Source organism: Arachis ipaensis, chromosome B10, assembly GCF_059453495.1.
Source record: "Arachis ipaensis isolate K30076 ecotype BB chromosome B10, ASM5945349v1, whole genome shotgun sequence".
NCBI classification, from domain to species: Eukaryota; Viridiplantae; Streptophyta; class Magnoliopsida; order Fabales; family Fabaceae; genus Arachis; species Arachis ipaensis.
The window spans coordinates 15,142,077-15,157,889 of record NC_142435.1 but is presented as its reverse complement, the minus strand read 5'-3'; the positions used below and the strand labels follow the sequence as shown (position 1 = coordinate 15,157,889).

General features: G+C 37.4%; 2 protein-coding genes across 2 annotated transcripts; both read left to right on the top strand.

The window, feature by feature from the left end:
- Positions 1-6,957: 6,957 nt before the first annotated feature.
- Positions 6,958-8,468, top strand: LOC107620203 (protein FAR1-RELATED SEQUENCE 5-like). Its single transcript, XM_016322403.1, has 4 exons — positions 6,958-7,430; positions 7,518-7,827; positions 7,989-8,085; positions 8,203-8,468. The coding sequence occupies exons 1-4, from the start codon at positions 6,958-6,960 to the stop codon at positions 8,466-8,468; spliced, it is 1,146 nt and encodes a 381-aa protein (XP_016177889.1).
- A 15-nt stretch (positions 8,469-8,483) lies between these two features.
- Positions 8,484-9,392, top strand: LOC148579226 (protein FAR1-RELATED SEQUENCE 5-like). Its single transcript, XM_088489208.1, has 2 exons — positions 8,484-9,164; positions 9,261-9,392. Exons 1-2 carry the CDS (start codon positions 8,484-8,486, stop codon positions 9,390-9,392), a joined length of 813 nt encoding a protein of 270 aa, XP_088345334.1.
- Positions 9,393-15,813: the final 6,421 nt, after the last annotated feature.

Below are 15,813 nucleotides of genomic sequence, written 5' to 3'. Positions count from 1 at the left end.
CACCAGTAAAGATTGGATTTGAGTCTCCTGAATTCCTAGAAAGGATTCAAAGTGATATATGTGGACCTATTCATCCACCATGTGGATCTTTTAGATATTTTATGGTCCTAATAGACGCATCTTCAAGATGGTCACATGTGTGCTTATTATCTTCTCGCAACCTGGCGTTTGCGAGATTACTGGCTCAAATTATTCGATTAAAAGCACAATTTCCAGAAAATCCAATCAAAGCAATTCGTCTTGATAATGCTGGTGAATTTACTTCCCAAGCTTTTGATGCTTATTGTATGGCTGATGGAATAAGTGTTGAATATCCAGTAGCTTATGTTCACACACAAAATGGGTTAGCAGAATCACTTATTAAGCGCCTCCAATTAATTGCTAGACCCTTGCTTATGAGAACAAATCTCCCAACCTCGGTTTGGGGGCATGCTATTTTACATGCCGCAACACTTATTCGTTTGAGGCCAACGAGTTATCATCAATTCTCTCCTATGCAATTAGCTTTTGGCCAGCAGCCAAATGTCTTCCATTTAAGAATATTTAGGTGTGCGATATATGTTCCCATTGCACCACCTAATCGCACCAAAATGGGACCCCAAAGAAAATTGGGGATATATGTTGGATATGAGTCTCCCTCTATAGTGAGGTATCTTGAGATACAAACTGGTGATGTGTTTAAAGCCCGGTTTGCGGATTGTCATTTTGATGAATCAAAATTTCCAACATTAGGGGGAGAGAATAAGCTTCCTGAAAAGGAGCTTAACTGGAATGCATCATCATTGATGCATTTAGATCCTCGATCAGGGCAATGTGAACGGGAAGTTCAAAAGATTATACATTTGCAAAGAATAGCAAATGAATTGCCTGATGCATTTTCTGATACAAAGAGGATAACCAAATCTTATATACCAGCGGAAAATGCCCCAATTCGAATTGATGTCCCAGTAGGACAAGTAGCCACTGAAGCAAATTCACGCCAGAAGCGTGGCAGGGCGAAAAATGCCCCAATTCGAATTGATGTCCCAGTAGGACAAATAGCCACGGAAGCAAATACACGCCAGAAGCGTGGCAGGCTTGTCGGTTCCAAAGATAAAAATCCTCAAAAGAGAAAAGAGGTAAATACGATTTCTGTTGAAAAAGACATAGTAAAGACACCTGCAGTTGTCCAAAATTCTGATATAGTATTAATGCCAAAAGACGTTCAGGTACCTGAAAATTGTGAAAATGATGAGATCTCAATAAATTATGTCTGTACAGGAGATAAATGGGACCGAAATAAGACAATTGTCAATGAAATATTTGCATATAATGTGGCATTAAATATCATGCATGAAAGTAAGGATCTTGAGCCAAGATCAGTCGAAGAATATCGACAAAGGAATGATTGGCCAAAATGGAAAGAAGCCATGAAGGCTGAATTAGACTCACTTGTAAAACGTGAAGTCTTTGGACCTGTAGTCCGTACACCTGAAGATGTAAAACCTGTTGGATATAAATGGGTATTTGTGAGAAAACGAAATGAGAAAAATGAAGTTGTGCGCTATAAAGCCCGACTTGTGGCACAAGGTTTCTCACAAAGTCCTGGTATAGATTATAAAGAAACGTATTCCCCTGTAGTGGATGCGATAACATTGCGCTATTTGGTCAGTTTATCTGCATATCATAAACTGCATATGCATTTAATGGATGTGGTAACAGCCTACTTATACGGCTCATTAGATCGGGATATCTATATGAAATTCCCTGAAGGACTAAAGATATATAAACCATCTAGTGAATATTCACAAGGGTTATACTCAGTCAAATTGCAAAGATCTTTATATGGTCTAAAGCAATCTGGACGAATGTGGTATAATCATCTTACTGAGTATCTGGCCAAAAACGGATTCAAGAATGATGATATATGCCCGTGTGTTTTCATAAAGAAAACTGCTTCTGGATTCATTATAATTGCTGTGTACGTTGATGATTTAAATATCATTGGGACTCCTAAAGAGATTCCAACAATTATAAAAACTCTAAAAGAAGAGTTTGAGATGAAAGATCTTGGAAGAACTAAATTCTGTCTCGGCCTGCAGATCGAGCATATAAAAAGTGGGATCTTTATTCATCAAACAACATACACAGAAAAGATCTTGAAGAGATTTTATATGGATAAGTCACATCCTTTAAGTACCCCAATGATCGTAAGATCTTTGGATGTGAAAAAGGATCAATTCCGTCCTAAAGAAGAAAATAAAGATATCCTTGGTCCTGAAGTACCATATCTTAGTGCCATTGGAGCACTAATGTATCTTGCTAATAATACGCGACCTGACATATCATTTGCTGTGAATTTACTAGCAAGATATAGTTCCTCTCCAACCAGAAGACATTGGAGTGGAATCAAACAAATCTTTCGATATCTTCATGGGACGGTTGATATGGGATTGTTTTATCCCTATGGATCCAAATCACAACTAGTTGGCTATGCAGATGCTGGATACCTGTCTGATCCACATAAAGGGAGATCTCAAACAGGATACCTGTTTACATATGGTGGAACAGCTATATCATGGAGGTCCACGAAACAGACGATTGCTACAACATCCTCTAATCATGCCGAAATACTGGCGATTCATGAAGCTAGTCGCGAGTGTTTTTGGCTGAGGAGTCTGATCCAATATATTCTGTCATCATGTGGACTGATTGATCATAAGATAGCTCCAACTATCCTGTTTGAAGATAATGCAGCATGTATTGCTCAACTTAAAGGCGGATACATTAAAGGTGATAGAACAAAGCATATTTCTCCCAAATTCTTCTTCACTCATGATCTTCAAAATCAAGGGACAATTGATGTGCAACAGATCCGCTCAAGTGACAATCTGGTAGATTTATTTACAAAGTCACTCCCAAAATCCTCCTTTGAAAGATTGGTACATGAGATTGGGATGCGCAGATTTCGAGACATTAAATGATGTCGGCAAGAGGGGGAGACTGTACTCTTTTTCCCTTGGTCAAGTTTTTTTCATTGGATTTTTCTTGACAAGGTTTTTAATGAGGCAGCTCCATCATTAAAGGATATTGTACTCTTTTTCCTTCACTAAAGTTTTTTTTCCCACTGGGTTTTTCTTTAGTAAGGTTTTAACGAGGCAATAATCCGAAATGGTCATCCAAGGGGGAGTGTTGTGATAAACACAATAGATATGGATGCCCATTAATATCATAGCTCGATCACTCAGTTCTCATTTTACCAAGAAAGAATGTACATTAATGAAGGTTAAAAATTTTCTTTCATTATGCCTATAAAAGGAGGTTAAGCCTCCGTCAATATTACACACAGCAATAACAAATATTCCTACCTCTCTCTTCTTTCATATATTATAAAGTCTATTTTCTTCTCTCTCCTAGTGGGTGCTAGTGTATAATACTAGTGTATAATATTAATACATATAATATTAATACATTTTATTAGTGTGAGATATTGATGTGGTGAATATTATTATTATTTATTTACATATTTTATTTTATATCTAGTACATCTACCTTATTTATTTTACAACATATAGAAAATTCTGGTTGAAGAGCAGAATCACTTCTGCGTTCGGATGATAAAAAGTTGCCAAACATACAAGTGAAGCGTTTAAGATATTTAAACGCACTTCTCTCTTCTCCAACATGTTTGCCATTTGCCAAACACACTCTTAATTATTCTGTTGGTCCTTATATAGTTTCACCAAATTTTTAATTAACTCCTTATATTTTTTTTTAATTAGGTTTCTACACTGCATTGATTTTGTAATTAAGTCATTTTCATATCAAAAACGTTAAAATTAACAGAATATTTCTTCTAAAATATATGCAGTCAAAGATCTAGTTATGTTTTTAATTATGAATACATTTAATTTATAAAAAAATATTCAGTTAACTCTAACATTTTTTATCCTATGAAATACCTAATTATAAAATTAAATGCAGCGTAGAAATTCAATTAAAAAAATATATAAAGACTTAATTAAAAATTTGATAAAATTAACAGAATAATTAAACTAAAATAAATATAGATAATAATAATAACAATAATAATAATATAGTATAGATAAAAGTGAAAATAGATAACATATTAAGGATTATCAATTATGTAATCTGAGTTCTTAACCAATATATAATGTTACTAGCATTATAGCATAACATGTACTAAGAGCTGACATTTATTTATTTATTCATGTGAAAATATTTTTTTTTAACTCTTGAATAATAGATTATATGGTTAGATTTTAATATTTATAAAAATATTGTCTTTATTTAAAATGTGACTAAATAAATAAGTTACATTTTTAAATAAAACATCTTTATAAAAAGATATTTTTACACACAAACTACAGACGAGTGATGAAATGAAAGGTACCAAGGTAGTTAGGTGTACCCAGCATAATTGAAAGAAAAAGTATGTGAAACCAAAAGGGAATCAGCCAAAACATAAACAAAACCACATCATGCTTAATTAATTTAATTTTATTTAATTTTTAATATTTGTTATTAATTGCCGTATCAAAATTGAAACCACCCCTCCACTAACAAGTTGCAACAACCCAAAATCCACTCCTGGGATCACGGAATATCTCATCAAGCCCGATTCAAAATTCAGCTTCAGTTTGGTGAATCCCGAATCAAGGTTTCTCTTCCCCTTGGTGGTGCAATTCATCGTTACTCCAATGGATCATTGACGGCGCAGATTAGAACTTCTTATCTGGGCGGCTACGGTGTATGGTTTGGAATTGGTTACATCAGCTACGCTAACCTCATACAGTCCAACAATCAAATACAAGGCTACATTGGATCTCTTCCGGAAGAGAGCATCTTTCATGGCGGTTTCACCCACTGAAGGAGGATCGATTAGTACATTGACTAATCCAACTCAAGGCGATGAACAATTCAGTGCTGGTGATCCAGTCATTCAAGAACAAGAAGGGTGGAAGGTATACTTCATAAGCTTCTCCTTGGTTTTTGTAAATTTTGAAACAGGGTGGTAGTTTAAGCGTTGTTATTCATGCTAATTAGAATTTTTTTTTTACTTCAAAAAGATGTGTGATGCAATGTTCTGTGATGGTTTTCATATGACCCATTCATTATATAGTAAGGAATGTTCTTAGCCTGACCAGGTTTCAATGCGCTATCTTGGTTTTCATATGACCCATTCACTGTGTTAATGTTGTAATATGATGATAACATGTTTTGATTTCAAACTTCACTTACTTTTTTAGAGTAAGATACATCAATTTGGCACATAAATCCAATATAAGATAACTTAATTAGTTAGTGCAACAACTTTCTACCATATCTTTTCCTTGAGATTTAACAGGATATTATGAACATAAAACTATATACCTGTGAAAATATTTCACCTAGCAGAAAGTTGCTAAAAAAGATATAGTGGATCCAAGCTTATTTAGGGCTGCACGCGGATCGGATCGGATCGGATATGGCCAAAATTTCGATCCGATCCGCACTAAAATCATCGGATCGGATCGGATCCAATATCCGCAGTTTTTAAGGTTGGATCCGATCCGCACATTTGCGGATCGGATCGGATCGGATATCGGATATATCCGCAAAACACAAAAATATTTTTAAAAGTTTATTTTTATTAAAAAATATCAATGAAATTCATTTTTTCTATTCTTTTAAATATGTTTACTCTTAAAATAATATTAAACATACTTTTCTTAAATAATAAATTAAAATAATACAACATATATGATAATTATTAGTTGAAATAAAACATAAAAAGAATATTTATTTATTTATTTCTTTATTTTTGCAGATACACGGATATGCGGATCGGATATGCGGATTCCAACACAAAATCCGTAATCCGATCCGATTAGTGTGCGGATCCGATCCGATCCGATCCGAAAGTCTTGCGGATCGGATCCATATCCGCAATTTCGGATCGGATTTGGATAAATACCGCGGATATGCGGATCCGATCCGATCCATGAACACCCCTAAGCTTATTATTAGCATAGGCAAACATACTTGAACAAGAAGTGAGAGTTTGGCAACAGCAAGTTCATCGATAAACGATTCCAATGATGACACATATCCTGAAGAGAAGGCGTCTAGTGTAGTAAATTTAATAAAACTTTATTAGCATAAAATTATACTGAAGTCTATACCAAGTAGATTGTCATTGTACATGATGTATCGATGTATCAAGATAAAAAATTGATATTACTTAGAAAATTGAAAGGAATTACCATCTAGTGTGTAGTCAAATTCATATCTTAGTTGAGGCTTATCAGAGAACCCAAATCCTAAAAGAGGAGACTAAACGGAATGAATTTGATAGCACAGCAATGATTGTTTGTGAAATCAGTAGAATTTTCAAAATGTTATGAACTTATATAGTTGAAAATAGTAGAAAGAAAAAAGTAGATTGATGATTGTACACTTTCCTAAAGTTCAAATTTCATTTCTAGTTTTATCATCTACGTATTTCACTGAAATGATTACCAGGTTAATATATAAAGGTGTTTTACCGATTATAAACATATCAATTCTGTGTAGATGTTTTTTTAAAATTCAAAAAGCTCGTTTAATTAAGAGATTGTTATAGTATGCTAAGAATATCTGTTAATTACTTACTGTGTTAGGGCCAGTTTAATTCGTATTTAATTTTGTGTATTGACGTTACAGTTGCCAGATCATAGTGGCGTAGGCGAAGAGGAGATTCCAGTCGTAGGAATGAATTTTGGTTCGTTGCCTCTCGTACAGAAATTTTATGCAAATTATACAAAGAAAGTTGGGTTCGTTACTAAAATCAGGAACATGAATTTCGACATGACGCGGAAGGAGTCAAAGATACCGGTTAATTAATCTATCTACTGCACGCGAGAAGGTTATCGAGAGTCTAGGGTGAACGCAGCAACTCGAGCAAACAGGATTACAACCACGAGATGTAGAGCAAGGATGTATGTTGTGCTGGACAAGGAGAATGAATGTTGGGTTGTGTCTAGATTAGAACTGAGGCATTCTCACCCCTGTTCGTCTAAGAAAGCTGTCCACTATCATGAATACCGAGAGCTGACCATGCATGCTAAGTGTGTCATTACGGATAACGACGAGGCTGGAATAAGGCCCAACAAGACGTATCTAGCACTGGCAAACGAGGTTGGTGAGTCCGCAAACCTGGGTTTTTCTGAAAAGGATGTCAGAAATTACATCACACGCAATCTCCGATGCTCCGATGACAATGAGGACTTCCAGGGGATGATGAATTATTTCGTTCGAATGAAGGAGATCAATCCCAACTTCTTTTATGCAATAGATGTTGACGATGCTAATAAATTTAGAAGCGCACTTTGGGTAGATGCTAGGTGCAGGGCTTCTTATGAATACTACGGAGATGTGGTGTCGTTTGACACCACATACAGAAGAAACATGTCTGTATATGTATTTCTGAATTGCAAGAGCAGTTATTTCTTAAATTTCTCTTGTTGGCTCACAGTTGTTTTTTGCTCTTTTCACAGGCATGGTCTGCCGTTTGCATCCTTTGTAGGTGTAAACCACCATGGGAAGTCCACTCTTCTTGGCTGCGCTTTACTTGGGAGCGAGGAGATCCCTAGTTTTGAGTGGGTGTTCACGCAGTGGGTGAGATGCATCGGGACTGTACCAAAGAGAATTATCATTGACCAGTGCAAGGCGATGACTGGTGCTATTAGGAATGTCCTACCTGACACTGTCCACCGATGGTGCATCTGGCACATAATGAAGAAATCACAATTCAAGCTTGGTGGATACGCTAGGTACGGAGAACTGAGTGCAATGATGAATCACATTGTATGGAATTCTCCTTCGACTTAATCATTCGAGTCTGATTGGGCTAGTTTCACCAAACATTTTAACTTAGGCAAGAACAGATGGTTAGCAGGTAAGTGATGTTAACTAAATCCCGAATCTGTTGGTTTCTATTTGTCTATTTATTCACCTCATGTTATTAGTCCCACCTTGATTCCGTTCGTATTGTTTTTATAAGAAATGTAGAAGAGTTTTCTAGCTCTAACGACAGTGGATGGTCCTTTCAGTATGTAAACAGATGTTTTTTTTCATAGTGTGTATGGATGTTTTTATAATTTATTTTATCAACGAGTTAGAAGTGAGCCCATCATGTTGTTCATAAGCAGCACTCTTATGCCACTATTTTTTTTTTTGCAGACCTTTACGCAAATCGACGGAAGTGGGTTCCAATTTTTTTCAAGAGTCAATTTTGGGCAGGCATGAGGAGTACACAGCGTAGTGAAAGTATGCATGCATTTTATGGTGGATACCTGCATTGCAAGAGTGGGTTGGTTCAGTTCGTCCATGAATATGACAATGTCCTTGGAACCAAGGAGCAAAAGGAGCTAGAAGATGATGCTGCAGACTCGAAAGGCGTCATCCCATGCATAGGGAGCACGGGCATTGAGAGACAATTTCAGTAGGAATACACCAGTAGTATGTTCAGGAATCTTCAACTGGAGGTAAGAAAAAAAACCGATTGCGTGGTTCGATCAATTGAACAAAACGGAGATACGATTTCTATTACAGTGGACGAGCAAAAGGTATTCTGGAGGAAGCCGGTTTATCATACTTTCAGGGTCGACTTTGACCCTTTGAGTCGAAAGGGTCAGTGCGAGTGCAACAAGTTTGAATCCGTTGGTATTTTGTGTTGCCACACCCTTGCGGTCTGGTCATACTACAGAGTTGACATTGTACCGAGCTGCTATGTTCTTCCTCATTGGAGTAAGAATCTCATCCGCAAGCACACTTACATCAAGAGTAGCCATGACGTGGCTCGGAGTGATGAAAGCAACAACTTGTTCAGACATCTATGTTCAGAGTTCTATAACGTTGCACAGGAGTTTGTTGCTTGTGATGAGGAAGCAGCCATCTTGCGAGCTGCCATTTGGGATGCAAAGTCTAAGCTGATTGATTACCGTGCCAGCATCCGGAGGACTACTGTTGCTGCGTCTCAGAATACTGTGCCCACACAGAGCACAGGCGGTGCGATTGTACATGACATACAGGGACCCTCAAGAGTCAAAACCAAAGGACGGCCTAGGGGTAAGAGACTTGGAGCAGAGTTGGACAAGTCAATTAAGAAATCAATGCAAAAAAGGAATAAGAGATCACACCTGGTATGTGTTAGAAGTGGCTAATATGAAATAATTCTTGTCACGCAATGGTGTTCTTGATTAATTTATGTTGTTCTGTTTGTGTTGTGCATCTTGTAGGATGAGGTTGACCTTCCGTCAGATAATGATCATCATGGGCCCCTTAATAAAGGAATTGAGGATTCTACATTGTGGAACTCATCGGATGTTGGCGGATTCATGCACCTGTTGAATTCTTTTAGTCATATATAGATAGGTTTCTTGGTTCGAGTTGGTCTCATTCTTTACATACAGCGTAATAAACTAGGCAATTTTCTGTTTTGTCACCAATGGTTCTCATATTTTATTGTAATATTTTCAATGAACCAAAAGAGAAGACAATAAAAATCACGATTGTTAAATGGTTTAAATCTGCCGTGAAAATGGAGCAAGAGAATTAAAAAAAAAGGACACAAATGCATTAATATATCAATGCAGTGCACGCAGTCGGTAATGTACAACGAAATCATACACAAAACCATCCAATTTACAATGAGAAGAAACATCCAAGTCCCTACAAGAGACACCATCCACCTAAAATTCTAACTACTGTAGCCTTATCAAGACATTAGTTCGTGCAATGCGTTAATTTCCAGCAATTTCACAATTCAAGCATCACAAAACAGTGAGAAAAATTAAAGAACACCTCCATTTAGTTAACACCACGCGAGTTAATACACATAAGTGCCACTTAAGCATAGACATGACCAGAAGGGTTATGTACAACGATCAGAGTTCACTCAATATTATCAATGTGCAATGAATTGCTTAATGAACTAGTGACATCACTAACTTGGAAAAACATTGCTTGAGAATCCTGAAATGACTGATATATGAAACCTGCTAACGAGTATCTAATAAAACATGAGCCACTCACTCATCAATGAAATACTAACAAGTTCAAATGCTTTAAACATGACAAAACATAAAACAAATCCAACACCATCCAATTTACAATGAGAAGAAACATCTGATTCCCTACCTAAGACACCATCCACTTAAAATCACACCTAATGTGAGGTGATTAGGACCGAAGTCCGCACAATGCATTAATTTCCAGCAACTTTAGAATTCCAGCTTTAGATAGAAAATGATATAAAAATAAGGAACAACTCCATTTAGTTAACACCACGAGAGTTAATGGAAAGCAGTGCTACTTAAGCATAGACATGACCAAAAGGGTTATATACACCGATCAGAGATCACTCAATATTATCAACATGCAATGACTTGCTTAATGAACTAGTGACATCACTAGCTTGGAAAATCATTGCTAGTGAATCCTGAAATAGCTAACTCATGAAACTTATTGACTAATATCTAACTAAACATAAACCACTCAGACATCAACGAAGTATTCACAATTTCAAATGCTTTTAACATGCCAAAACATAAAACAGATCCCAAACCATCTAATTTACGGAGTAACAGAAACATCCTAACTCCCAGCTCAAGCACCATCCACTCAGAGGTTTACTTCCGTTGTCTTCCGTCCTTCCTCGGCTTTCTTGTGGGTAACCCCGCACGATGCAGCATGCTTTTCGTGCTCGGTGCTGTGAAAGGTGATCTCACAGCCTTAGACTTTTTCCTAGGCTAGTTTCGGCGCACATTATTGCTTTCCAATGCATGCAGCGCCTTGCCAATATCTGAATTATGAGGACCCATCACTATGTCTAGAATGATCTCCTTCCTAAACTCCTGTACAACGTCCTGCATGGCAATTACGCGTTGGTTGGTAATTTTAATAACGAGAAAGAAATTGACTACAAATGGTTTCAACCTAATTGTTATGACATATTTAAATTCACCTGATCCCAATGCTGTAATGGTTTATCTAAACCCCAAAACTGCATGAACTTGATGACGAAAACACCACAATCACAGCTATATGTACAAACACAGAATATTAAGTTCAACCATGATATCGTTATCAAGTGAAGTGCTACCGACAGAATTTTGTTAGGTGAATTTTTAACTTACCCGTTATCCTGTTGTAGGACGCTAGCATTGAATATAGGCAGGCCGTTCTCAGTGTGCTTGTATGCGGGCATAGAGATTTTTGCCATGTCTTCAATGAGTCTCCCCTGGAAATCAGCAACACGTTAGGAATCATACTGTTTCAATTACTAAGTCTAACGGCAGACTAATTGGTTATGGACCTGGACCTACCGCATATGCATGTATTTTTAGCCTTTCATCGTTAGACTTTCCTGTATTCATACTATCCAGCACCCACAGCCTTTTTTGAGTAATCTCAAAGGCATACAGCCACCAATGACGATCGATACAGACTGGGGCAAACCACTATGATGGAAGCAGCAATGTAAATTTAAATAATCAGGTTTGTCACCAAATAGATACAGCCAATGAAATCTCAATTAAGCACACGCTAATTCGAGTGCCCTTAACATGAAAACTATAAACCAAATTCAGAATCATCTAATTCACAATTAAGAGGAACATCATATTGCCTATTCACAAGAAACATCCAAGTAATAAAAGCAAGGTTGTAAGCACGTAGACTAAAACATCAACCTTCAAGCGTTAGCTAATACAAGACCCATACAATTTCTTTCATCTAGGCAATTAACTTACCCATTTTCGCATGGAAGCTGATATCTTGTCAAAAAACATAGAGTCATCACCGAATTGAGGACCCAGCCCAACATAGCTAACGGTGGGAACCTCCCTGAAGGAATCCAAGTTCCTCTTATGCAACACAGTTTCCTGTTAAAAAAAAGCACTATTTAGGTTCCAATCTAAAATCATTATCGATAAGAATCTGCAAATTTGTGCATACCGAAATTCCGGGAGGAATACAGTAAAACTCATCCTTAAACCGCAACGAGTCTGAGTCATTAAAGGTTGAACACATCCAATGAACGATCTGAAAAAAAAAGGTTTAATCTTCGTTAGGGTCATCAATTCTAGCCAGGATAAATATTAAGAAACATATTCATTATATCAGTGTGTTAGTGTGTTATACTTACGTTGCTGTTGACCCAGTGTCGGGGCAGCAGTGAGCAGATGTCCTCTCGGACTAATGATAGATGCTGCCTTCCTTCATAGGACGCCAAAACCTGACTTTGCTCCAACGATCCATTGGCCGCCCATCGTCGCAGTCGCTCCTCATCATCCTCATCAATCTTTCGCCCTTTGAGAAGTGGATGCACCTTTATAGGAGTACATTGGGTATAATTCTGTTCTGTCCTAGTATTGCCCAGTGAGATTTTCTTGCTTGGTGGGCTAGGAGTCATGCAAGGCATATTGGCTGGCATCATGGTCTGCAGTGGCCTAGTGTTCTGCAGTTGCTCAAAGTGTTGCCAAATTCGTTCACTCTCAGGATCTCGGTTCGACAGAAAATTGGGATTACTGCAAGCAACTCAACCGATGTTAGAGAAATGGCAGTTGTGTACGGATACAATCCATAAATCACTAACAAGTAAAATAGACCACAAAATGAAATGGTTTTGATTAGGAGACTTGCCCGTCGAACTCCCATTCTTCATGTTTCACTAGCGCAACAGAGAGTGTTCCTACATCAGGAGCCACAGAGAAAGGTGTTTCATGTGTTCCGTTATCCTAATTGAGGTTGCCTTCTTCTAGTTCGGCACTTGATTTTTTTTGGTCAACTCCCTGGTTATAGAGTCGGCACATCCGCTTGGCAAGAGGCTCATTCTCCTCATCATCATCTGTACTGATTGGGATATCCTTTTCCTCAGATTTCTTTGGAGTCGACGTACATGATCGGTCCTTTTTAGCCCTCCCCTCTTTTGGCGCAGCGCCCTTGCTAGGCTGTTTTACATAAAACGAATAAATTGTGTAATGAAACATCCAAATACATTCAAAATACCTTAGTAAACTTAATCAAAACTAGTTGATGATTTAAACCGTATACAACAATACTCGTATACTCACCCTTGGGGTAGTTTTGGATCGTTCTTCGCGCGATGAACTTCTTGTTGTTGGAGATGAAGATGTTGTGCGTCCCCTTGTACGTCTTTCCTTTGATACCTGCTTACTCTCTCCACCGACTGACCTCCTCTGTTTGAAGCAATAGCATGAACCAAATTAACAATGGCGAAGTAAGCTTGTTAAAATGCGAAAGCCTAAAAACGTGCTTACCCTTGGCGGCAGGAAATGCTTTTGCCCACGCTTCTGTGGTTCTTTTTTCACCGGTTTCCTCCTCGCCTGTGGTGCCTGGCTCTTTATGTCATCACCCCCCCATGTCTAGTCAAAAGGCGCCCCTGAATTAAGAAACAAAGAGAATCAACTCTCAGAATCAAACCCCAAAGCACAACCAAACCACAATCCAGTAATAGCAAAATAAAAAAAATCTCAAACAAACTGGAATAGCAACATTTGCCTAGCACAACTGACAACAAAGACGCAATAATAGAAAACTTCTTGAGTGGTCGAATATGCAGCTCCGACTTAAATTACTGGATAAATTAACTGATTACGAGATAGAAATGAGTACCTCAGATAAAATATATTGCGCCTTCTTTTCAAGTCTCTCTGAGGTCCACGCATCGAGCCACGGCTCCGGCTCATGGCAGTTGTCGAGCACACCGTATTGCAACCGCTGAAAATAGAGTATCTGATGCAAGGATGGGCCCAGTTAAAGTTATACACGACAGAAAACCACAGTTAGCATCAGATAACATTCAAGATTCTGTAAGGCTCGCAATTATTTGTTATATAGCAACGAGACATAGAATTTGTGCCAGTAAACATACAGATGAAATCATACAATGAACCATCTAAAATTAGTGAACAGAGAGTCAAGTAATTCAGCAACATATCATTATATCACATACAAATAACAGTACTGGAGTCTAAGCTCTCTAAAGTAGTGTATAGGAAATTAAATTTATACAAGTGATGATCTTCATAAAAAAAAATAATTTATTACTGGCATTGTGTTCTACCAGCATGACGAACATGCAGCCTTCACATGTTTTGTTCCCTTTCAGCTTATACTTCTCCACTGCCTTATCGAACCACTTTAGAATTTCCAACGGCCAGTTGAACCTCCGTGGATCAGAAACATCTAACATGGGGTAGATGTGCCATGGAGGAAGTACCTGTTGAGTAGTTAGGCACAGGAACATCTTCATCACCACCAGTAAGAAATATCTTCTGAACTCCATCCTATCTGATTCTGTGGCCATTGGACAGCTATAAACCAAATCCCGGAGCTCGGTTGTTTACCGTCTATGGAACCGATTTTTTATGGCGATGTGGGATGCATTACTGTCATCAAATGCTGGAAATGGATCCCCTACAAAATGTTCATGCGTTATTCCATGTTAATATGTATGCATAAGCAAAATAGTTAAACAATGTAGCAGAAGTTACCTCCGGACGGAATGCCGAAAACCTTCCCGATTAACTCGGCATTGAGGCGAATGTTGCCGATGTCTAGTATAAAAGTTCTTGACTTAACTTGGTACGACTCAGCTAGGTGAACCATGATGGCTTGCTTTACCGACCAATTTGAAACAAGCCTCAGGAATCCAAAACCAATCAGATCAATCTCCGCAAGCTTGTCAGCGGAATTGTTTTTCGATAGCGTGCTCATCATATCATGGATGTAGCTGGGCGAGCACCGGGACTCTAACAATTTCTGGTAATTGTCACAGTAGCTGTCAGTCAAACGTAATGTAATGACTGAATGGTAAAAAATGAATGGTAGACCACATTTTACCTTTTTCCCCATGTTGGATGGGTTTCACTTCAAATCAATCCTGCTGAGGTATCACAAGAAATAGCCCCTCAAAACTGTATATAGGAAAATAGCAACAATTTCACCATCCAAATTACAGTCATTTCAACAAATAAATGAAGAAAAACAGCTACTTGAACAGTGATTATTAAAATTTTATTTGAAGTTGATGTGCTTAGAATTATGGATATTCTCTACTAATTAACAATGCCTTCAAGGTATATCCAAACCAACCACCAATGTAGTATATAACTTCTGGTGCCACTGATTTACAACGACCAAAATAGATAAAAATCATTCTAGAATATCAATCAATTCTGATTGTGTCAAAAAAAATTAAAAAAAAAATAAATATTATTGTACTACATCTTCTCACTGATAATAGCTTAGATCGACCAAGACAAGATGTTTCTTAATGGAAATAAAGTGCAGAACAAATATTTATTAACATATTTTGTGATAATCAAACAAAATTGAAAACATGACATCTTTCATCTAATCAAGTTGTCACAATATGGAAGTTCTGATTGTGTTGGCATAACTAATAGGAGGAAGAGCACTGTTGGATTCATATAACTTCAGGGTTCCTAGTTTGGCAATAATCTCCAATCTTATTGAAGTAAACATTTTTGGCAACTAGTCATTATTAGAAGGATGCAGAACCAGTGTGAGATTGAATAAAATTTTTCGTACTTCCAAGAACGTGTCAAAATCTGTATTAAAGCAAAAACAATCTATATATTCTATTTCAACACCGAAACTCACATTTAATTTCACACTATATTTTTCAGAATGCAAAACCTTTTAAATCCATTTACTAGTTGGGGCAAGGAAGTCGCATTGTAGTCACTAATTTCTGTTCACGCGTAGAGATGGACATATACATAATGAACCAGCTTTTTTAAG

Bases quoted from the DNA above. Each gene is read 5' to 3' on its own strand.
- LOC107620203 (XM_016322403.1), top strand. From the start codon at position 6,958: ATGTATGTTGTGCTGGACAAGGAGAATGAATGTTGGGTTGTGTCTAGA. The intron at 7,828-7,988 runs GTATGGAATTCT...TCATGTTATTAG, and splicing joins GTGCAATGATGAATCACATT to TCCCACCTTGATTCCGTTCG. The intron at 8,086-8,202 runs GTTTTTTTTCAT...TTTTTTTTGCAG, and splicing joins CTTTCAGTATGTAAACAGAT to ACCTTTACGCAAATCGACGG.
- LOC148579226 (XM_088489208.1), top strand. From the start codon at position 8,484: ATGTTCAGGAATCTTCAACTGGAGGTAAGAAAAAAAACCGATTGCGTG. The intron at 9,165-9,260 runs GTATGTGTTAGA...TGCATCTTGTAG, and splicing joins GGAATAAGAGATCACACCTG to GATGAGGTTGACCTTCCGTC.